Source organism: Styela clava, chromosome 4 (genome assembly GCF_964204865.1).
Source record: "Styela clava chromosome 4, kaStyClav1.hap1.2, whole genome shotgun sequence".
In the NCBI taxonomy this organism is placed as follows: domain Eukaryota; kingdom Metazoa; phylum Chordata; class Ascidiacea; order Stolidobranchia; family Styelidae; genus Styela; species Styela clava.
This window is the reverse complement of record NC_135253.1, coordinates 5152122-5175908: the sequence shown is the minus strand read 5'-3', so window position 1 is coordinate 5175908 and position 23787 is coordinate 5152122. Positions and strand designations below refer to the sequence as shown.

Sequence of the window (23787 nt, the reverse complement as noted above, 5' to 3'; positions counted from 1 at the left end):
CTTGTCAAAAATACAAGATAAACACAGCAGTTTTGTTAACCAGTCAGGGACGATAAGATTAGCAGCAAGTTCGTGTTTTGTTTCCATAAGAAACAAGTATACCTCATTTCGCAGCTCGAACAAACGGGTCAGAATTCTTCTCCGCGATAACCACCTCACTTTTGAATGAAGAAGAAGACTCTAAAGCTCTGAACGAATTTCATCACAGAGAATAGTAAACAGTCTAGTCTGAAGGTGGTCTCGATTTAATATAATTAACAATGTTTACTGCTGAATCGAGAACACATTTTAATTGTTGGTCCAGTGTTTTGCTAGCCAGATTTTCCCTATGAAGAATGTAATGCCTAAAATCGATATGAGGCGCAATTTGTAATAATCTTGCTAAAAAACCTTTATGTTTTCCCGCCATGACCCCAGCCCCATCAGTACAAATACTAGTACTCGTCTCCACTGCTGAGAATATGTCTTTACCAGTGCATGTCCCAGAAAGCGCCTCTTCAAGCTTCCCATTGGCTATATACTTAACGAACACGCTCAACTGCGCTAAACCAGACGTATCCGTGGTTTCGTCCAATTGCAAAGCGTATTTTCCTCTATTGACTCTATCAATCAGTTGACACTTAATATTTTGACCCATTCCGCTGATAGGTCGGCGAATGGTATCTGCAGACATTGGTGATTCTTTCATTTCCTTAGTTACCTTGTCTCCATTCATAATTTGACTAATTGCAATAGCAGCAGGTTTAATTTGTGTTTCTCCAATGGTGTGTGGTTTTTTTTTTTTATCTTTTGCGATTAAATATGCCACTTTATACGATGCCTTTTGAGATTTTCCCAAGATTGTGAGATACTTTTCCATTGTTTTCTTTCCGCTTAAAACAATTCCAGTCCCGTAGTTGCGGATAGGGTTGGGATTTCGGGACCAGTTTTTGAAATCCCGGTATCGGGATATCCCGGGATTGAGTCGTATAATCCCGGGATTTTTCGGAATTAAGTAAAAGATTAAAACAACTTGCATGACAACAAAATCACGTATTTATTTCATGTAATATCGACGCAGAAATATTAGAGCATCTGGGGCAATGGCTTCCAACCTTTTCTTTTTATATCGCGGCACACTATTTAGCTCTTTAAATATTCGCGGCACACTTATCACAAAACGTGAACATTTTCTACCCATAAGGAGTCGAACGCGAACAAATGGTTAATAGTTGCCGATATTAGAACTGTTTTCTTACATTGTAAACGAGAGCGTCTTCGGAGCACCTCACATTATTGTTAAAGGTAGATTGCACGGGTAATACGGGGACTTCGAACGCACCGCTGATCACGCGCTTCGGTTTTGCTCGTCCTTCCCCGTTCCACCCTCATTATTATCGCATGTATTGTCCATTTTTCACAACCAAATTCATTTTTGTTACAATTCAATATGTGTCTTCCATTGCCAAAATCATTCAATAGTGTTATTGTGGACACTTGCGGAAGAAATGAAAAATGCAAACAAACTGTATTTCATTACAATAATTAATTGTTATCGCTAAAAAGGTTTAAAGTAGTTTTCACAGAGAGAGGGAGAGAGAGAGAAAGATTTATTATTCGTCAACCAGAAAAACAAGCATTGCAACAATAATAAAAATATACAACAATAAACGCCAAGTTATTCGGTATAGACAGGGAGGAGCGATACGACCATACACACGGTCATCAGAGCCAGTTCCCCCGATCACAGATGGACGTATCTTTTCACGTTATGAATTTTGTGCAAGGCCCGAGAATAATTTGATGGCAAAAATCGTAGCATTTATTATGTCGAAACGCTTATTCGACTTTTCAGACCACAGAAACTATCCGAAAAAGATAACCGTTCTTGTGTTCGAGGTATGAAATAATCGTCAATTCCACCATGCTTTCGTGAAGTAGTGCAATTTACTAAATTTATGAAGGTTTTATTGAGTTCCATCGCATCAGTGTTGGACTATCACGCGTTTCGCCAGATTACTGACGTGATTACAGATCGCAAGGGTGTCAAAATAGTATCTTTTCATCAAATCGAATAATTTTAACGAATTGTCGAATATCGGATTGATTTCGGGATTTTATTCCAATTTTTAACTTTTGGGTCAACTTTGATCATTCTTGTCAGCGTTTGTAAATTAACTGTCCCAATTTTGAGCTAAAAATATTATCATATCAGACGCCGCAATGCGGATATATATTTATGAAGACGATAGTTGACCATTTTGATTTTACTTTTCAAAAGTGTGGCTGTTTTATTTTCGTATTGAATAGTGAATAAAACCCTGCAAAGTCATTGTGTGAATTCTGAATGCTATTCTGAGTTCAAATTGTGATTAAATAAGTCGGCAATAATGGCAAGTCTACTAGTCAAATAATAATTTCTTGGTACAATTTGAGAAACATTTAGCGCAATAATTCCACTTCCACTCAAACTGCAAGCGTGGATGGCTTATTTATAAATAAATATTAAATAAAATGGTATAACCTACCATTTGTGAGAATATCTATATGTGGATAACAATGCCCTAAAATTCCGGAATTTTTAGGAAATAATTGCGGGATCGGGATTGAAAAAAACAGTCAAAATCCCGGAATTTCGGGGGTCCCAACCCTAGTTGCGGACCCCTGGTCTATACACTGTTGAGAATATGTCTAGGGTTTCACAGATTTTTGATGGCAAGGAGTCAAGATTGGTACTAAAGTAGGCAGAAACTACTACTAATCCCGATTCACGATTTTTGTTAAGATGCATCAACAATAGGATTAGCATGAATTGTTACTCTTTGTATCCTGACATCTGTCATAGGTCTGTATGTTTTCTCTTCCACAGGAAGCATTTCAAGGTCGTCCAGAACCTCGAGTCCACCAATATTACGACCTATAATTTTGTGTCTAAATCCTATCCTTATTACTGTTAACACAGATTCGCCACAATCCAAATATATAACCAACCAAAGCGTGAATTTCAACTTTGTTCTGTCATTCAAAAGAATTTGTAAAATGACCAGAAGATTATACTGTATGACATCACAACGAGAATATCGGTCAGAGACCGAAGACTTATCGATCGAAAGTTAGGGGATCCAAAACAGCGCTCTTACTCCATAGTGACACCTTGTGTCCCATCACTAATTAATTAATAACTCGCTTATATACGACATAATTCGCCCAAAATAGGCTTCTGGTCCGAGATATGTTAAATGCACATGCGAAATCTGGAGCAGATTCAATCTCGCTTTCGGGAGATATCGCGTGCATCTAACAGACAGACAGACAGAAATACAGACAGACAAATACCTATCAACATACTTACCGATTAAAATCGATTATTAATAATATTTTACCATGTATCGTATTTATTTTTATTTTTTTTTATTTTTATTAATAAAAACATCACTTTTTATCCACACGATATAACACATAAAAAACACAATTGGACTTTAAAAAAATGAGTTCATGATAACTTTCCACTTCTTAATGTGGTTCGACAGTTTACATTTTCTAGTTGCAATAATTTTTTCACATTTAAATATACTTTTTATCATATATAAAAATTGATCAAATTGAGGCCTTTCATTACGTAGTTTACATTTATAGATATAATATCTTGCACTCAATAAAACACAGTTTATACCTTGGTTTTGCTCTACCCCCATTAAAATTTCTCTATATGTCAGATTAAGATTTAAACCATATTCAACAGTTAGCCATGCATTAACTATTTCCCAAAATTGTTGCACAAATTCACAGAAATAAAATAAATGTAACACGGTTTCAACATTCCTTTCACAAAATGTACATTTCGGACTTGATGTCTTATTTATCCTAAATAATAGGTCATTTGTAGGTACTGCTCGCAAAGCAAATTTAACATGAAAAGATCGAAGACAGTTCATTTGACCATTTTTCTATTTTCTCCTTAGGCATCAAGATTTTTACATTACGAAGCTTATCATATATGTATCTGGAAGTTTTATCGATGCTTCTAATATCTTCCAATAGACTAAGATGTGGATTGGCTTGAGGGGTTTTTACTAAATTGTTTTTCCATGCTTGGGGTATACATGATAAAACTTTTAAATATGATTGCATGTCATTATAAAAATCAGAAAAGCAATGTATCGTATTAGGAATATGACGTAGACTGTTTTAACTACAGCTTTTCAATTACGGTAGTTAAATTTTCAATATAAATCCGTGAATTGGATTTTCCTACTTATTCAAATTGATTAATTTAATCCGATAAATGATCGAATATTAATTAAAAGTTTCGTGAAAAAATATTCACACTTAAATTGATTTTTCACGCTTGATAACATACGATTGTAAATAACCCACGTGTGCGCTTAGCTCCACAATTCATTCACAAGTTTCACAACAACCGTTGTTTGTGTTCTAGTTGAGTTGCAAAGTTTGGCCTTACTGTAAAAAGAAAATATGTGCAGCAGAGTTCTTGTTTATGGAGGAAAGGGAGCGCTTGGAAGCAAGTGTGTCGAGCTGCTCAAGAAAAACAACGTGTGGGTTGCATCTATTGATCTGGTTGCCAACGATGCCGCTGATTCCAACGTTCTTATCACCAATTTAACGTCTTGGACTGACCAACAAGATGAGGTTGTTACAAAAGTTGAATCCGCACTAAATGGTAATAATGTTGATGCCATACTTTGCGTCGCAGGTGGATGGGCTGGTGGTAATGCCAAGTCTAAAAATTTAGTCAAAAACGCAGACCTGATGTGGAAGCAAAGTGTGTGGAGCTCGACAATAGCAGCTCATCTGGCAACAAAATTTTTAAACTCTGGCGGGATTCTCACTTTTCCGGGGGCATTTGCGGGCACAGAGGGAACTCCTGGCATGATTGGATATGGAATGGCAAAAGCTGCTGTTCATCAGCTATGCAAAAGTGTTGCTTCGCCATCAAGCGGAATTCCAGAAAATACTACAGTAGTCAGCGTTTTACCTATAACACTTGATACTCCGATGAACAGAAAAGGGATGCCAGATGCAGATTTCTCATCTTGGACTTCACTGGATTTTGTTGCCGAACTTCTGCTAAAGTGGGCAAAAGGATCCGACAGACCTGAAAATGGGAGTTTATTGAAACTGGTTACTGAGAAAGGAAATACCAAAGTTGTACCAGTTTAACTGTTAACCGATTTAAAAATAATAAATGTTTTTGTTTGCTTGCTTGTTTTATCTTTTAATTGGTTAAGGGATTATACTCTTTCGTTGTACTGGTGATTATGCTGTTCTAGTCTTGTGGTTCCCAACCAATTATTTTTCGATAAATTTCTCCCTTGGCCTATTTTGAAACTATTGATGTTCTCTTCACTATGCATAAGAAACTCTGGTCACATTATTTGTTCAATCTTCAATACATTCTCAGCTAGTGTTAGACACAAGTGTGTCGTGTATTACAATAATGCTGAAACCAAACAATATTAGGGAAATTAAACAAATACAAAGCAATATTTTTCTTGGTTTGGAAATGCAGTTCTAGTGGAAACATTTGCAATATAACTAAGTAGTGCCTTTTTAATTGAAATTTGTTTAATAAGTTGTATTTCGAGCATTGTTTATCATGATTTTGTAATTGTATTTGGTTGGGGAATAGTGGTGTAATCATAGCGGGAGTTGAGTCTTTTTTCATCTACACCCAATTTTTTTAAACCCCATACGTTTGTATTTTGGAAAGCGTCAAAATTGTGCTTATTACTAATTAATAGAAACTAGCTCGTTTACTGAGTCTGAAGTTTTCCTTTAAACCAGGAAGGAATGCATTTTTGAATGTGTCAGCATCATTCACAACTATGGTACTTGCATTCCTATACCTGATCTATTCTGTGCTGTGAAAATGCATCCTGTGATTTATATTATTTGTTGCTGTTTGCATTCATAATTTGTGTCTTTTGTGAACTTTCGACATGTCATTACTATATTACAATAATAATAATTGGGCAACAAAACTGGCATGCATGGTTTTAAACCTGCCCTGTTCAATGTTAATGTATCAGAGTCTGAACAATCAGTTTGCTCAATGACCATTCTGCGTATTAATACTCTATATGTCAGAACCCATACAAACTAATTTACTATGCGAAAATGGTTTGGCGATTTGAAATTCAGCCGCAATATTTCTTGATTGCTACTTCTAGAGTTCCTATAATTGGCATGTAGTTTTATTTAGTGTATGATCCTAAAATGAAGGTAACATTTTAACCTTAACCTAAAAGTTCATCTTTAGAGCGTTATGCAAATCTTGTGCATGCAAATCATATTGAAATTAATTTGGATAATTGTTTATTTTTTGTTTGCTGTGTTGTTGCCATTGTGAGTTTACAAATGCAATCATGACTATTCAATACAATTGTTGTTTATTGGTGTTTTTGATGCAATAAATAGTGTTTAATATAGTCGATGTCTAATAGTGAATGTTGGGGGAATGAATCAATCCAGACAGGATATATTTGAGTCATCTCATTTATCAACTTTACCTCAATGTGCATTGTTTCTGGGACAGATCGAAGAAGGTAAACTACAGGTCGTTGGTTACATAGTTAGACAACTTTACATCAATTTTGAACTTTTCGAGAAAATACACAACAATCGTATAAATTTGATATAGATGTTCATGTGAATTTGACAAAACATCTGTCTATGTGACCCCATTTTGAAAATATACATTGTACACACAATTTGTCAAAAATACATCAAAATGTTTTAAGATCTGTCAATCACAATGTTATAGCTTCAACATTGTCATTTCACAAAGTACCTTTCTTTGCAAATAACATAATTCCAAATTTGATTTTGATCACATACTACGAAACTAGTACTACAAAGACTTACCTCAAGCTATCTTCGTAATAATTTTTATTATTTTTTTGAATAGAACTGGAAAATGAAAACATATCAACCTTGCTCCACAATCTGAAATTTGCAGAAAATGATGGAAAATTGTTACAAGATTTAAGAAATGTAAGATATTGAGGCTAAGGTTGTTAATTAGGTTCATTTTAGCGTTCCACAACTTATTGCCACTATTATTTTTATCTCATTGCTTCATTAATTAGGTGATTCGAATTATTTTTTACATTCAAATACAACGAGTTGTGCTCAAATATTGCGAATAATGTTCTGTATACTTGTTTTGTTTTTGATAGCTTGGAGTTGGCTATTGAAAGAAAATTTCTTGTAACATAATTTTTAGGTCAGATTACTCAGTTTCTAGGCATGTAAAACAATTTTTTTGAAAACACTGAAGTTTCGGAATTCATTGTCCAATTGTTATTCCATAATGTTATATATTTTATTTTGGTTGGAAGGTTGGAAGCCAATTGATGAACATTGAGCAGAAGCCTCCCGATTGTGTTTTAAATATTTTAGTAAAATATTTTATAATTGCCAATTCAAAACATCCATTCAAAAGAGCAGTAGTAAGGTTAGTATTTGATTATTGGATTATTGCAATAATTAACATAATTGATTTTACTGAAGCTGACTTTTATTTACCTTAAGAGAATTTATAATATCTGATTGTTTTTTCACTTCATTTCTAAATTTTTATTTGTTTCTGGAACTTTGATATTTTGGTCCTAAGTAATGTGATGCTAATAATACATTATTGGTATTTGCCAATTTTACTTATACGCTTGTAAAGAGTTTCAAGGAATTGTTTGAATGTATGTGGAATTTCAACAAGACGTTTTAATCTCGCAGTGTACTTCAAAAGGTGAAAAACCCCTCTGCAAGAAAAAGGATAATTTTTTATATATCAAATGGCTTGAACGATCTTATAAACACTGTGAAGGATGGTGTTTCTGTACAATCTGGAAGACATATCATTGATGTTTTGTTAGCTTGTTTGGAGAATTTTAGTCTGGGGATAGAATCTCTGAAAGATCAATCAAAAAATGGTTGGTATTGAACTTCTGATTATATGTCATTTTCATATTGTCTCACACTCTTTGGTATTTAGATATATAGTAGATATTCAGAGCTAGTTGAAAAGGGCAATGATCTTTTTGGTTTGAGGTTTATCATTAAATTGTACACAATAGCCGAGGCCGAACTTTATTACCCATGATTTCAAAAGAGTCTAATGAATATGCTCATCACAGTATACAGAGTAAATTTCAAATAATTTTCGTAAATCATATAAGCAGAGGTATTATCTCAACTTATTTTTGGAAGAATTTGTTTTGTGCAATTTGTGTCCTTTCTGTATGGTGGTCATTCACTCCTTTCATTCCAAATATGCTTCTACTGATATGTAAGGAGCTTTTATTTTTGGAGCACTAGAATTTTTCTGGATCCACGTTTCGTATATTTTTTTTACCTTGTGAGATGGGGGCCATTGGATTTGAGCCCCATATTTGTAACTTATGATGGCGCGACAGGTTAAGTCTAATGCTTTGAAAGCTAGGCAACATACACTATGCCTTTAAAAAAAATTTGAATTGTTATTGAAACAATAAGCTTGATTCCATCTATCTATTTTTCAGTTTTGTGTTTCATTGACATGTTTCTTGGTTTTTTGCTTCTGGAATCCAACAACACAAATGTAGGATTGGACAATCTTCATTTTGACGTAGCTATAACATTGAAATGTTGTGTATCTATTATCAAAAAATGTATTTCTATGGATCCTAGTTTGGAAATGAGCACTGTCAAACATATTCTACATCATTTAGTAACTAAATGCCAAGAAATTCTTGCATCAGGTAATGTATTTGATATTTAATTCAAGGAGTGAATGTGTTTTGGAGAGATTTAAATAAAAGACTAAGTTTTTTATTTGAAGATTCAAAGTCGGTATGTGCTTTAAAAATATCGCGTATTACTGGGTGACCCAAACTAAACAAAACCCATTGCTAAAAATGAAGAAAATTTATTGAAAACTTAACTTCTGTTTGTGTATGATTATACCAAAAAGTTTCAGTAATCTAGGATGCTCTACATAAAAGTTATGTTCCACCTAAAATATATTCCAAATGACACAGGTCATGTTCTTCAGGGCACCCTGTATGGTATTTATTAAAAACATTTTTCTTCTTGCCAATAATGTTAGTCAAAATATGCTTTCTATAGTACTGAGAAGTGAATCTAATCCTATGAGAGATAAATTATGTCCTCTTAGCTGTTAAAGAGTGGTTAACCTGGCCACTGGTCTGTTAACACTAAGGGTCATGCTCTGCGATATTAATATGCCTTCTTATTGGCTAACATCTTTTGAATTCCATAAATGGAGTTCATAATAATTGGCAATTTCTCATTTGTTAAATATCAGGACATTTTAGTTGGGAATGCTATAGTGCAGCTGGAATGACATGGATCATAATATGGAATACAATATATAAGAAAAATATTTTGATTACAAAGGTTAGTTTTAAATCGGCTGAAGAGACATGAACAAGTAATATGTTTGTTAAAAGGATTGGTTTTAAGATTATTTTAGTATTTCATATTGGTAGGATATTTTATTATATTCTTGCTTGTAAGTTGGCTGTAATGCTAATTATCAAAAAATATTTGATTACGGTACCTTTAAAATATAAATTAGGTTTACTTTGAAAATAAAGTTTGGCAAGTTTCCAAGATGCGGCTAATAGTTTGTGTAATCTACTATGGCATGTTCTTGATGTCAATTGTATGTCATATTTTCTTCATATGAATATTTGTCATCTTGAATGATAATGCAACAACTAAGCAATTCAGATATGCCATATGCAACAATAGTCGAACTAGACTTAATTTTAGATTCAGTTGTTAAAAAGACTTTCCTAAGTCTATTTGAAAAAAATTTAAAAATTAATTACTAATTTTAAATCTATTCATAGTTGAAGTTGATCTGTTTTTTATTCTTTAAGATCAAAAAGCTGTTGAATGGAATGGTTGAATATTCCCAATCTCTCAATTCCAATGATGACTGCATCATTGATTCTCCCATCGACAAATATCCCATTGGAATTGTTTTATCATCAAATGTTTTCGCAGCATTAAGTTTTTGCAATGGTGCTTTAACTATGGTACATACTGATGATTTAGTTTGCGTTGTTGAAACTCAGGATGAAAATTGCAAAAGTGACATTGATGCAACAAAGCAAAAATCTATACTGGTTGATGATATTTTGCATTTCATGTACATAGCTGAAGTAAGGTGAGGCATTAGAAAGCAAAATAATGACTGTTCATGTTAATTTCTTTGGGATGTAAAAAAACTTAATAAGCTTTCTGCTTAAGATTTTTTTGCAATGTTGTGCATTGAAGGCACCATATTTCTTACCTACTCAATAATTGTTCTAGGTTTATTCTTCCTATCAACATTTCATGTTAGGCCTTTGCTACTCAATCTGCCGATGAACGAAACCATTGCAAAGTTTTCCCAATTGTAGAATGCGTTTTCCATATTTCAAGTCAATAGTGAGTGATATAGCATATCATTTCATCATTATAAAAGGGCGATCCAAAAAAAAACAGGTCATTTGAAATATATTCTAGAGAGAGCAGCTTTTGTGCAAAGTGCGCTGAATTATTGAATCATTTGGGTACAATTATGCACAAAAAGAGTTGGGTTCAATAAATTTTCTTCATTTTCATAGAAGTAGTTGAGAAATTAATGGGTTGTGTTGTTTTTTAACACTAATTTACTATATTTAAACTATTCATTTATTCCTAGATGCGAATCTATTTCGAGTCAAGTTGTTGCTTCTAAATGTTTTGTGCAATGGACTTGCACAATTCTGTAAGTTTTTGTTTTGAAATTACGATAATTTGAAGAACTATGAAACTAAACAAGGATCTTGACAACACTTGGTGAAGTGGCTCCAGACAAAGCCACTTGCTTGTATATACAGACATAAAAATAACAATCTAAAATCTATTTCTGAAACCACTTTTTAGATTTTGAAGATTCTAAACCGCAGTGTCAATGACAAGTGACAACCACACATTCATTTTATTTTATATTTTTTGCTTTATAATGCTTGTTTGCTTGATATAGGTCATGATTTTATTATCTGTTTTGAATAAATTCTTTGAGCATCACTCAAAAATATAGAGCCAATAATTTATACTTTAACTTTCAATTTTTTCAGTTGAACAGTTTTTCTACCATGACTGATTAAATGATCACTATGAAGAAAAACTAGACAATAGTGAATGAATGTACTAACCAACCAAAACCATTTTTATCAAATATTATTCATAAAAATAATGCTTTCATTTATATTAAAGAAATGCATCTAAGAAATCGTCATCAAAGAGTTTGAAGCAATTACTATTTGAGAAGAAATCAAGTGAATCCGAGAGTGTTGTTGAGAAACTTTTCAATTACTCACTTGATAAGTTAGAACATCCAACTGATGCAATCCGTCACCAGGCCAATGATATGTTGTCAAACTTGCTTCAAATTGGGACTAATTTAGGTACGACATTTCTTCACGAATACAAGTATTTTTTTTATTCAATACTTGAAGCAAGAAAAAATATTAGGTTGACGTGGTTCGTGTGTTTATATTTTTATGATAAAGTTCAAAGACATGTTGAAACAAACTATCCACTATTTTTCTAATACGCAACTCATTTAATTCACTAAATATTTTGTTTTATTAGGTAATGATGAATTTGCTAAACATCTTGTTCAAAATGTTCTATCACAAAGTTGGGAAAAAAGATCAACTTATACCGCACTTAATCGTTTACTACAACATGTTTGTACGAGTTATGTAATGGAAGAAAAGCCTGATATTCATATGGTCTTGCTCACAGGTAATATTTTAGAACACGATTATATTTTTGTTTTGCTATGCATATAACAATTTTAAATATATTGAAAATCAGAAAACTTTGATGAGAAATATTCCAGAACTTCAAATTATTGGTATGGTGCTGTATAATTAGTTGACTGTTTGCAGAATGGCAAAAACCGAATATTTTACCATCCTATTTGAAGTCACTATATTCAATGAGTTTGAGTTTTTCGCAGCGAATAATAATTCTTTTTGTCTTACCAGTGCTCGGTGAAAAGCTACTGTACGTTTGGTCAGACCCGGAATCTTTGGATTACCCACCCAATTTATTACACCCTTTGTGAGATGGTGGCGTGGGGTTTCAACCAGACATTGGAAACTGTGAATAGTTGGGTCTAACTTTTTAACTCCTATGTCCAAGACAACTTCTTTGTGGCCATTGAACATCCCTTTGAATCTTATACCGCAACTAGGGTGCGATTAACAAGGAAATAAATAATCTGTCTTTTCAGCAATGAAGCATCAATCTCTTGCACCATATGCATCTGAGACATACAAACTTCTTGCAAATAAAAGTACGATAGGAGAAGAAACGAAAATGAAATCAAATGAAAGCTTGCCATACGAGGAAATTCCACAAAACAAGATTGCATTGGATACTATGTTATCTGTAATGTGCGAAACTACTTCACATCATTTGAGGCTTCTTGTCGATGTGAGTTATTGAAGCTATTCTTCTTTAATTGCAATTTCCGAAAGCGTACTCTTGAGTTGAAAGTCTGATATTTTTTTGTTTGAGCTGTAGTATCCCCTAGTGTTCATTGATGATCTTCCATCAGCAGTAAGTTTTGTCCTATTTTGGCTGATACTCCTCTGATTGTACTAAACCTCCTCGAACAAATTAAAAAAAAAATATCAAATATGATTGGCTTTCAATCGTCGACAGAAATGAAAACTCTTTCCCATGCTTCAAGTCTCGTAGCAATCAGTATTTACTAATACGTAATTCCACACTATAATTCTTTATAATGTTATTAGCTCTTGGCATTAAGTGGTTGCCTTTAGCTTTTGCCAGTCAAATTCTATGTAGTTTTTGAATGAGTTCTCGTGATCATGTTTGGAGCAAATTTCTTTAAAAAAGAAAAAAAGTTTGGTTTCTCAGCGGTGGAGGCTGAAGTCTGAGTCAAAGTTTACATCAACCTGGAGTCGGAAAACAAAGTGGAATTAATAAATATTTTGCTTATTATAATTCACTGTGCTGGTTAATCTGAGACTAAGTCAATCATCATTATAGATCTTAAAATATTGTTGATATACGGAACATGTGCTCCTGGTTGAATTTGTGTCATACCTATCTCTATTGATGATAACTCATTATTTTTCAGTATTGCTTTATCAAACTACTACGAGTCAATGGGAAGCATTGTGTTTCCTATATCATGAATGAATTTCTATTGAAACTATCATCAAAATCCGATGACAGAAAACACAATTTCACACAAACTCTTGCAGCATTTTTAGCTTGCTTTAGAGCAGCTTTGTTGAATGGATATTTAAAGAATGACGAGGATTTATGTGGAAATTCGAACTCATCATTTTTGCAGAATTTTCTCAACGCAGCCTTAATTCATCAAGACAGCGAAGTATGTTCAAATGATAATCTAATATTCAGGAATCGTGACTAAAATTTGGGCCAAAAATTAATCCTAGCTAGCTATAGACAGAAATGCCAATTTTCCTGAGGGGGAAATTATGTGCAAGAGGATTGCTGGACTCCTCACTGCTGTTGGGTTGTTCACGTAATCGCTGGGCAGAAAAATTACTTATTACTTATAAAAATTGGTAGCTTCTTGAGCATCAGTCTGTTTTTACAAGTTTGAGTGTTTGTTCGGTTGCTACTTGCCATTGCCATGGTTGGACATATGATCAAGCAATCTTACTGATTTTCCATTCATCTGGAATAAATATGAAAATCCCATCCAATCCTATATTTAGTTAATTTCCTAATTGGATTAATATAAATTTATTTAGTTTATGTCTTGTTATTAATATTACTGGTAATCCTTTTTTTCCTCCAAAAATTAGGGAAATTGTTAATAAGATTTAGATCATGGATCATGATTTTATTTAAAATCGAAATCATATTTCACAGTGATTACTTTCATTAGTGATTATGTAATGTAAGAAAAGCATTCAAAATCATTGATTCTCTTCTAGCCAATGGGCAGTATGCTTTATGTAACTGCCAGTCTGTTATCCTAAGTCTGCATTTGGAACAATTTTTATCCTTTCAATATCCACCCTAGACTGGTAACCAAATAAGAAGTTATATAGCAGTGGTTCTAAACCGGGGGTCCTTATCCCCCCAAGGGGACCACAGAGCAATTGGAGGGGGCCACAATGCTAGGCTCAAAATCATTTTACTTTTCACTCCACAAGAAAACTCCTCGTTCTTCCTAGTTTCGTTGCTTTCTATTTCACAGGGTGTTTTCAGTTTGTTGAGCATTGTTTGAACATTGAAATGTACCAATCGAAATTGCACTCAAAATATCACTGGAATGAGAAACGGGGGCCATGAGTGCAAAAAGCCTGCGGAAAGGGGCCACTGCTATAAAGTCTTCCAAATAATTAGGCTGTTTTAGTAGCTTTTTTCTCTCGAGCATACATATCGGAATCCTATAGAAGTGAAAACTTCACAAGTTGCTTCTTTTTAGATAAGACAATTAGGATTCTCATTATTCTGTGAGTCAGTAAAACCATCCAACCTGATATCGAGGTCAACATTAAATGCTTTGCAACATGCAATACCTTTTAATGTTTCTTCACAAGATCCTGCTTTTAGGCAATGGTTGCTAAATTCTATGAAAAAGGTGTGTATTCTAACTCTACTTAAGGGCTTTGATAAAGGCTTAAGATACCGGTACTTGATTATTTTTTGATAATTTTGTCTTTATAGCATTCAACTAATTATGACTTGTTTATCAATCAAATTCATTTACAGAACTGCCAGATCCGCATGATAACATTAAAAAGTCCTATTTTTTTTATTACCTCTTAAATAAGTAAAAAATCACAATCAAAGTAACTTTACTCTATAACCTTTGTGTGTTTAATAATTTATAATCGTTGAATTTGATAATTTACACTTGCAATTTGCATGGGGCCCATCATAAAGCAGGGCCCACCGTGCACACCAACAGAGTTGTGGAACTCAAATGTTGGCCTGTGTGGGTTTCCTGTTTTTTATAAATATTCTAGAGATATTTTCACATTTAGATATTTATTTTAAATATTGTCAATGATATAAATTATCAGTGAATATTTATAACTATTTCATATTTATATGATACTGAATTTAAAATAAAAAAGTATGTTTAGTTGAATATTTTTGTTGGCGAATATGAACGCAGCTGATACTGAGTTTGTAGATGTGAACACCATGTACCGGTACTCTATTTTTAAGTACTCCCCTAGTATGTGTATACGTGTAGAATGTGTTTTTAGGCCATTATTTTATTCCGATTTTCCTTATTTTAGTTCTATTACGAGTTCGGGAACTGTCGTGTGTTAGCCAAGTGAATAAACCCCCTGCCCATAGGTTTCAGTCCCTTTACACAACTTACTGTAAAGTAGGCGAACAAAATTAGCTACCTCCATATTGGTACACATACTTCTGGAGCGCCGAATTTTTTCCCAATTAAGACTATTAAGACTATTAAATTTTTGAATTTTTTTTTTTTCAGTTTTTAATTCGATTGAAAGGAAACATGTTACAGCTCATGAAAGTGAAAAGTCAAGTTGAAATGAAAGAAGAAAACAATGCAACTTTGTTAACTTATTCTGTGAGTAAATTTTTTAAAACACTCTTCTATCTAGAAAATTTTTTTAAACCATATCACACAGCATTTTACTTATAATAAAGAGGTACAAGAAAACCAATATCTCCATCACAAATTATATGGTGGTACTTCCGATGCAATGCATTTCATATAAGTTATGTCAATATTGAATCAATAACTTTCTATTTTGCTTTTTCATAAACTGTATTTGTGATTAATTTACTTACTTTTTCAGGGGTTTGTTACTTGGCTTGGCATTTTTTGTATTTCGCAACTATATACATCTGCTCCTTATGCAAAACGAGTGACGTCTATCAGTTTGGTCAAACTCATTACTAACACATTCTCAGGTATGATATTAGGATCTGACTGCTTTCGATAAAATTAGGATTTTACCTTGCATATTTACTTCTGGTTATGTATGCATGTTGGGGTCTGCAACGTGGATCAAGAGCATTAATAATTTTATTCGATTGATCATGTCTGAGAGGAGATTGCTGCACTCCTAGAGCTATGGTAAGGTTACCCGATTCGCTCGATTTTCAGGAATTCTTCAATTAGCCCATTTAGGCTTTTGAACAAATTAGGACCGTCCTGTCTTATATGATAAATATAAATTTTTACTTTTTTCGCTATAAACGACGGCTTAATTGTCTGTTGTGTTGTTTTATTTTAGACTCAGAATTTGAAAATCTTGTAAAGTTGGATGAAGTTTTCACACCTGATGCCATTAATATATTATTCGACCTATTATCCGATTCATACGAAGATGTAAAGCAGATTTCTTTTCATCTTTTAACGAATGCTAAATTGAGAGGACATGTTGCGAGTGCGGTATGTATGCTTTATTGATGAGACACCATTTAATTTAAAAATGCTATTGCATACAGTTTATGGACATGGTCAATGTATTTTGTCCTCTAGGTTGGATATTCCATTGTACCAATATAGGTATATACCTTTCTATATTTTATGTTCTTCCAAAAATATAGGGACTTCCTACTGATTTTTCAGAGCCAAGTTTCAAAATTATCATCCATATGATGTGATGTGATAAATTGGGTGGGATATGTTCTAACAAATACTGTTCTTTCCAGAAACATATCAGCTTCCTCATATCATTGCCTGGAGCAGGTCTGGGCAAGTTATGGCCCTATCAGGCCTGTGGCAACGTTTCAACCGGCCCGCGAGCAGATTTCTAGATTAAGACACTTTCTTTTTTATTTACACATAAAATATACTTCAACTGTAAATATTACTATTGTAATAAAAATCAGCGTTCTAGTAGCAATGATATATTAACCATAGTAGCTGCTATCTGTAGTCAACTTTGTGAAAATGTTCAGCACTTGTTTTTGCGTGCCATCACTGATCAATAGAGTAATGAAAGCATGCATTTTGCTAGTATGATTTTGGTAAGTCACAAGATAACCTGACATATAAGGACTTGTTAAAAGCGCAGGAAAGAATACACTCATTTCATTAAATGTAACATTGGTATTATGCTTTGTTTCATTTGAATGTGTAAGAAAATACAATGAAATTGCGCAATGTAGATCAACTTTATCTAGTCCCACCCGCCACTGAATTTTGAATTTAGAATGTGTGAATTTAGAAGTATAATTGCCCAGCCCTGGCCTAGAGCCTGTTTGGAGTGATGGTCTGAAACATCAACAACCACGCTACCAATCAACTGATTTGTGCCTCTCCAGTTCATGTTTAAATACTTTTATCCTCATCTAGATATCTTTGGAGAAAGTATCGGAACTAACTTTAAAAGCAATGTATCGTGCTGCTAGAAGTTCCAAACCAGAGTGGTGTGGGGATGCTGCATACCATTTGCGACTTTGTGCAGTTTTAGGCAACACTGATGTAACACATTCATCAGTTGAATTATTGAGGTTTGGGTTTACGGTACTTGAAATATTTTCCCATCATTCTTGAAAACAAGGGATTAGAGGTCTATCACAAGAGAGGTTCTATGGATTGCAATCAGGGATGTGCTCCAGCATAAACTATTTTTTTTTAGCAAACTCGATGTCTTGCTATTATTATTTCATATCATTTCACCAATTTTGTTTTCATAGGCAATTGAAACTGCTAGCAGCAACTCTCAAGCGGGTGGTTAATGTTAGAGGATTGAGTTTCAGTCTAGGTGCACAAAGACAACAAAAACTAGACTGTGCAATATGTGGAGTAATCCATAATTATTGAATATACTGTGTAAAGGATAAAATTATGCAGCTTTGTTCATGCTATAACCGAGATATTGAAAATATAAGATATTTAAATAAAAGAAAAATTAAATTTTATCTACGCTAAGATAATTCAGATCACCAACAAGCACTGGCATTTGCATTATCTGTTGCAAACAATAATTGTTAGTGATATATTTGTTCTTATTTAAGAATTTGTACAAAGTTATCGGAGTCTCTTAATGAAGGAGTATTGTTGGCTGAAAAAAACCTATTTCTAGCAGCAACTAGTTCACCAATGTATGGGATTCTGCATTGTATAAAATGTTTATTGAAAGAAGTCAACTTCAAGTAAGTTGATCAATAATTGTTATATTTTTTCCTATTGCTGTCACATCAATAGGACTAAAATTCAAAAACTAACTTTTTTGTTGAATAGTATGACTCACTTAAGTGTTTTTTGAGAATGAAAATTTAGTAATGTAATTTAGTAATTGTGGTAGTGGCATTAGAATTACTTGGAAGTTTTTTTGTACAAAAACCCTTCTTGCAGAATTTTTTTTTTGGTTCACACATTTTACAATGTTTTAACTTGAAACTAGTGCAATAATTAAGTATGGCCCAAAAAGACATTTCATATTGAAAAAAATTATTTTTTTAGTTGTGAAATATAAGCTAACTATTTGATAATATATTTTGTTTTTAGGAATATGAACAACAGTGACAAACGAAATTGGCATGAACTTATTTCTCGTATTGTTGATACCTGTTTTCAAGTAACAAAAGCAGTGTTGCCAGTTGTTGGTAGTGTTTCTCCTGAAGGTCTTCTTCCTGATATAACTCCTACACCAGTTGAAGACAATATTGATGGCGGTCCTGACGACGGTTGGAATGAGTTACCTGATGCCATGAAATCACTTGTAATTGATGGAAATAATTCGGGTAAAAATTAAGTATTGAATGATAGGGAATTCTCGTTTTGATCTGTTGATTTTTAACTGGATTTACTGAACATGGTCGTAAGCTCATATAAAAAATAAACAACACAGACCAAAGCAACCAGACGATCTGGAAAATAGGCAAAACCTAGAAAAAGGTTTATATCAACTAACAAGTGCTGTAATTAGCGCCTGTACTCATTCATTGATGTGGAAAACACATCAATTCCACAGAGGAGAGAAAATACGTAATCGAAAATAATACTCGCAAAAGGGACCTCCTGAAGTATGAACTCGAGTTGTGTACCAGGTTAAGGTTCAGGTGATGCGACATCTCGGTGCGCATACTTCAGGAGCATTCACAAAAGAATACACAAGAAGCCGTGGATGTGCTAAAAGCTACATATTTTTATGAGGCCTAACATTCTTATATAAACAATGCCTAAGACAAGTAATCTCTGATATGTAAATAGCTATAATTTTTGGTAAGGATAGCATCTGTATGCTTCTTCATTGTCAGCCCAATTAACTTTGTGTGAGGTATCAGGGTTCAATCCGAGATCTTCAAACCGCAATGTCATGCTCTAACTACTGTGCCAATGGGCCCACCATATAGTAAATATGGCTTAGTGATTGAAGCACTTCAAGTTAATATTATTAGAAAACGAGATTCCGAGAAAAATGAGATGGTTGATAAACATGAACTAATATTTTCTGAAATAGCAAAATAAAGCGACAATTTGATGACAAGAGAGCTTGTTCTAATCAGAATCTTTGTGAAATTGTATCATAATACTAAGGATCTGTTAATGCTCAAAACTTGTTACAAAAACATATTATTTCATACTGCCCATTCGCGTTTTTCGTTCCAAAACAGGCGTTGTACAGTTCACAGCTCACTGATATGTGAGGAGCTTCTATCTTTGGAAGAATTGGAATCTTTTCTCTTCTGCATTGCCTACCCAATTTTTTACACCCTTGGTGTGGTGGTGGGCATGACATTTAAACCTGAGATGTGTAATCTTCGATGCCAATACAGTTACTTCGATGCCATTGCAGTTAACGCTCTAATTGCAAAGTCACTGCAACTGCGAAGAGAAAGAACAACATTATGCATCTGAATTTGATTTTGAATTAGGAATATTTCCAATGTATCCTCAAATATATATTCCAGAAAATTTTGATGAAATGAAAACTAGAGCACTCGCTCAGACTGTGCTGATATGTTGTTGGAGAAGTGCTAAAGAATCAGCTTTACTTTTACAAGAAATCACTTCGTCATATGTTCCTCTGGATAGTTCAAACATGTCATCAGATGGTGTACTGTCATGGAAACAGGTGAATTGCACAATATTACTTCATATTCGATTCTTTATGTCTATGATTTTTCAATTATATCATCAGTATTTACTCATTGACATTGTTTTCTGTTTATAATTATTCAGGAATTTTACTCTGATATATGTTTACACTGTATTTCATACTCAACATTGCCACCACCATAGCTTGTTTTTTTATATTTTTGTGTTGGAGCAGAAGTCAAAATTATGAGTTTTTTTTTAAGAGTTAGCAGATATAATGGTGGTAATGAAATTCAAAATTTTTGACAAAAACTTGAAAAATAATTACTAATTAGGTATCCTGAAACTTTTTAACACCATTGATAAATTTTTCTTAATATCAAATGATATTTGATAACGTGAATAGAAAGTTTATGAGTTTTTAGTTTAAAGTGCTAAACATATTTTAAAATTTCCCAATGCATACATAGTTTTAAACTATTTATTTGTTCTTATTACGATGATTTTTTCCAATTTTGTTAGTTTTATAAAATTTTAAGATGAAATAATATCACTATTGGCATATTATTATGAATTGTCGGCTTTATGTAAAAAAACAGGTGAATTGCACAATATTACTTCATATTCGATTCTTTATGTCTATGATTTTTCAATTATATCATCAGTATTTACTCATTGACATTGTTTTCTGTTTATAATTATTCAGGAATTTTACTCTGATATATGTTTACACTGTATTTCATACTCAACATTGCCACCACCATAGCTTGTTTTTTTATATTTTTGTGTTGGAGCAGAAGTCAAAATTATGAGTTTTTTTTTAAGAGTTAGCAGCTATAATGGTGGTAATGAAATTCAAAATTTTTGACAAAAACTTGAAAAATAATTACTAATTAGGTATCCTGAAACTTTTTAACACCATTGATAAATTTTTCTTAATATCAAATGATATTTGGATTTGCACTTTTTGTGTTCCCTACATTTCCCCTATTCAGATTTTCATGAGTTATCTGTCTCATTTCATTATCAAAATTATTGAAATTATTTTAAAATTCAAGTTGCAAGATATTGGAGATCATTTACTTAAACAACTGATGGGAGCAAGACATAGAGGAGCATTTGAAATTGCATATTCTGCATTTAAAGCTTGCTGTGCCAGGTTATGGAGGTGAGAAAAATAGTGCCCCCTTTGTCAGTGCTTGTAGTCACTTTCTTTCAGTGAAAGTAGCAATACTAGAAATATCCTGTCATTTAAACATATTCATATGCCGGATTTTGTTTGTATATATTGTACAACTTTTTAACGCTTAGGGGTCGGTCGATCTTGCTGACCTTGCATTTTTGCCTGCCGAATATATTTTATGATTATTGTTTATTCTTTTTACTGCAAAGTGTACGTGGATGATGTATTCTGAAATAAATATTTATCTTACTCTTTGTTCCTTGTATAACTTAATGTTAGATTTCTTAATGGGCGTGCGTCCCTGCTCGATAACCATTACTGGTTTCTTGTGCCCCCTTCTCCCCTGGAATACTATTGTTACTTTATTTTGTATGTACAGTGTATATTTTTAGAATGACGAAAAAATGATTACAGACAGATTTCATCCTGTTTTATTTCTTGATAACAATCTCACTCTTCTTCATATTCATATTACTAGCAATGCAATGTGCAATTTCTACTTTTGTTTATCTGGTACGTACTTATGATACAGGATAGGATTATCATATTTGACCTGTGGGAGAGGAAAAACAATAAGATGGCGTACATAGGCTTCTAACATTACCAGTTAATGTCTAATATGGGACTAGTTAGCCAGTTATTTGTTTCGGATTTGTTTTGTCTGATTAATTTTTTATTATATTTTGAATACAGTATCGAACATACTGAATTGAGTTGTATTCCTGAGAAATGGTTGCACAGTATACTCTTAGATATTGAAGACCCGTCTCGTTCAAAAGATCTTTGTGCCACAAGGAGAAGTGCGGGACTACCATTCTTCATTCAGGTTTTCTGTTTTTGTATTCATATTTAAGAATAATCGGTTTACTTATTCTTTTCAACAGAACAGATTATCTCAGAGAAACAATTAAAAATATAATCAGGAATTTGTTTACCGGTACATAAATTATAAATCTTGTGTTGGGCAATTTTCAATATGAGAGCTTTTTATTTAATTGGTTTAAAAAGTAGTTTATGAAGGTGAATGCGGCTTCACATCCAATTAGGATGAGTACAATGAGTTGAACACTTCGAAATACACCTAATTCAAGCTACAGATATTTTGAACTTTTTCATGCTCTGATTTACCAGCGAATGCCAGTTTAAAGACATATCATATTCATTTATTGATTCCAGGCTCTCTTATCTGGAAACAAAAGTACAAAAGGAAAAAAACATCTTCATCTTGTTATGTCTAAGTTATTATCACTGTGCAATTTAAGGGATGAAACTTCTCTGGTACCAAAGGTAAACTTTTATGGTTGATATTATTTGCGGGTATGAACTGTCAACTTTATTTCTTGAATTATTTCTATAAATGTCATGTCATTGAATGATGTTAAAATATCATGTTGTGAAAAAAAATCTATGAATGTTTGATTTTAATTTTTTTTCTACTTTTCAGGTTCATTCTTTGAATGTACTTCGTGGTTTGATAAAAGATTCATCATTAGGAGAAGAAATATTACCATATGTATCTCAATGCACACAAGTTTCTATAATTGGTAACGTGAATAGAAAGTTTATGAGTTTTTAGTTTAAAGTGCTAAACATATTTTAAAATTTCCCAATGCATACATAGTTTTAAACTATTTATTTGTTCTTATTACGATGATTTTTTCCAATTTTGTTAGTTTTATAAAATTTTAAGATGAAATAATATCACTATTGGCATATTATTATGAATTGTCGGCTTTATGTAAAAAGATAGCTCACGATTGGTACTCCTGAAGTACGCGCACCAAGATGACGCATAACCTGAACCCTAACATTGTACACAACCTGAGTTCAAGTTCTGCGCCATCTTGGTGCGCATACTTCACGAGGTCCCCACGATTACAAGCTTAATGAATTTTTTCAATCAGGTTTTGCATCGTCAGTGTGGGCTGTCCGCAATTCATCAACCCTTCTCTTTTCTGCTTTGGTGACAAGGATATTCGGTGTCAAGAGAGATAAAAATGATTATTTTTGTATGAAAAATAGGTAGATTCAATTTCTAATTTACTAATTTATAGATGTATTGTAAAATGTCATTCGAATCATCTGAAATTTCAAGCATTCGTGGGATACCAAACTAAACCTTTTGTTTTCAATTTTCTCGTCCTACTCCATGGTGAAAACTGACAGTTTCTTACCACTATTAACTATTGAAATTCTTCATTTGAACTAAAATTGACAGTATTGAGTGGGTATTATTTTCATACAGCGCAATTAAGCAGTGTGCATAATAATTTCATATAATCTTTACATTACTAGGTTATCTGCTAATGAATTTTTCTCGAGACTACAGGGGCTGCATTCATTTCTTCTCCAACAACTTGAAAAAATTTGCAACAATCTTGATAAAGGTTAGATTTCATATCTTTCCCTGATAAAGTTTGCATCAAATTTGAAAACAGTACTGTTCATAAGATCTTGTTTTTACCCACATCAATAATGTCCGATAACACCATTGCAACACTTTGGATTTGATAGGATTTCATAGTCGCTCGTTCTACTATTCAGCGGTACACAGCTGAGTTTTTTA

The 23787-nt window shown here is 33.1% G+C and overlaps 3 protein-coding genes across 4 annotated transcripts in view; 2 read left to right on the top strand and 1 right to left on the bottom strand.

Annotated features, from left to right (window-relative positions):
• Positions 1-223: 223 nt before the first annotated feature.
• Positions 224-859, bottom strand: LOC144421950 (protein FAM200C-like). Its single transcript, XM_078111575.1, has one exon. It carries the CDS (start codon positions 857-859, stop codon positions 224-226), a length of 636 nt encoding a protein of 211 aa, XP_077967701.1.
• A 3489-nt stretch (positions 860-4348) lies between these two features.
• LOC120326497 (dihydropteridine reductase-like) lies at positions 4349-6417 on the top strand. The gene has a single exon (XM_039392806.2). The coding sequence runs from the start codon at positions 4456-4458 to the stop codon at positions 5158-5160; it is 705 nt and encodes a 234-aa protein (XP_039248740.1). The 5' UTR covers positions 4349-4455; the 3' UTR covers positions 5161-6417.
• Positions 6418-6424: 7 nt separating this feature from the next.
• The window catches only part of LOC120326992 (tRNA (32-2'-O)-methyltransferase regulator THADA-like), a 108914-nt gene continuing 91551 nt past the window's right edge, over positions 6425-23787 (top strand). For both annotated transcript variants that reach the window (XM_078111477.1, XM_078111476.1), the window contains exons 1-26: positions 6425-6545; positions 6908-6993; positions 7341-7456; positions 7735-7931; positions 8520-8738; positions 9305-9396; positions 9885-10174; positions 10694-10759; positions 11251-11441; positions 11629-11784; positions 12278-12480; positions 13151-13408; positions 14480-14635; positions 15509-15607; positions 15840-15954; positions 16281-16438; positions 17348-17505; positions 18013-18150; positions 18506-18741; positions 19912-20075; positions 21097-21206; positions 21915-22047; positions 22398-22508; positions 22666-22765; positions 23126-23243; positions 23517-23608. In XM_078111477.1, coding sequence (XP_077967603.1) covers positions 6458-6545; positions 6908-6993; positions 7341-7456; positions 7735-7931; positions 8520-8738; positions 9305-9396; positions 9885-10174; positions 10694-10759; positions 11251-11441; positions 11629-11784; positions 12278-12480; positions 13151-13408; positions 14480-14635; positions 15509-15607; positions 15840-15954; positions 16281-16438; positions 17348-17505; positions 18013-18150; positions 18506-18741; positions 19912-20075; positions 21097-21206; positions 21915-22047; positions 22398-22508; positions 22666-22765; positions 23126-23243; positions 23517-23608 — 3850 coding nt within the window. In that variant the 5' untranslated portion in view covers positions 6425-6457. The remainder of the gene's footprint in view (positions 6546-6907; positions 6994-7340; positions 7457-7734; positions 7932-8519; positions 8739-9304; positions 9397-9884; positions 10175-10693; positions 10760-11250; positions 11442-11628; positions 11785-12277; positions 12481-13150; positions 13409-14479; positions 14636-15508; positions 15608-15839; positions 15955-16280; positions 16439-17347; positions 17506-18012; positions 18151-18505; positions 18742-19911; positions 20076-21096; positions 21207-21914; positions 22048-22397; positions 22509-22665; positions 22766-23125; positions 23244-23516; positions 23609-23787) is intronic.

Coding starts and splice junctions, on each gene's coding strand:
- LOC144421950 (XM_078111575.1), bottom strand. CDS start 859: ATGGAAAAGTATCTCACAATCTTGGGAAAATCTCAAAAGGCATCGTAT.
- LOC120326497 (XM_039392806.2), top strand. CDS start 4,456: ATGTGCAGCAGAGTTCTTGTTTATGGAGGAAAGGGAGCGCTTGGAAGC.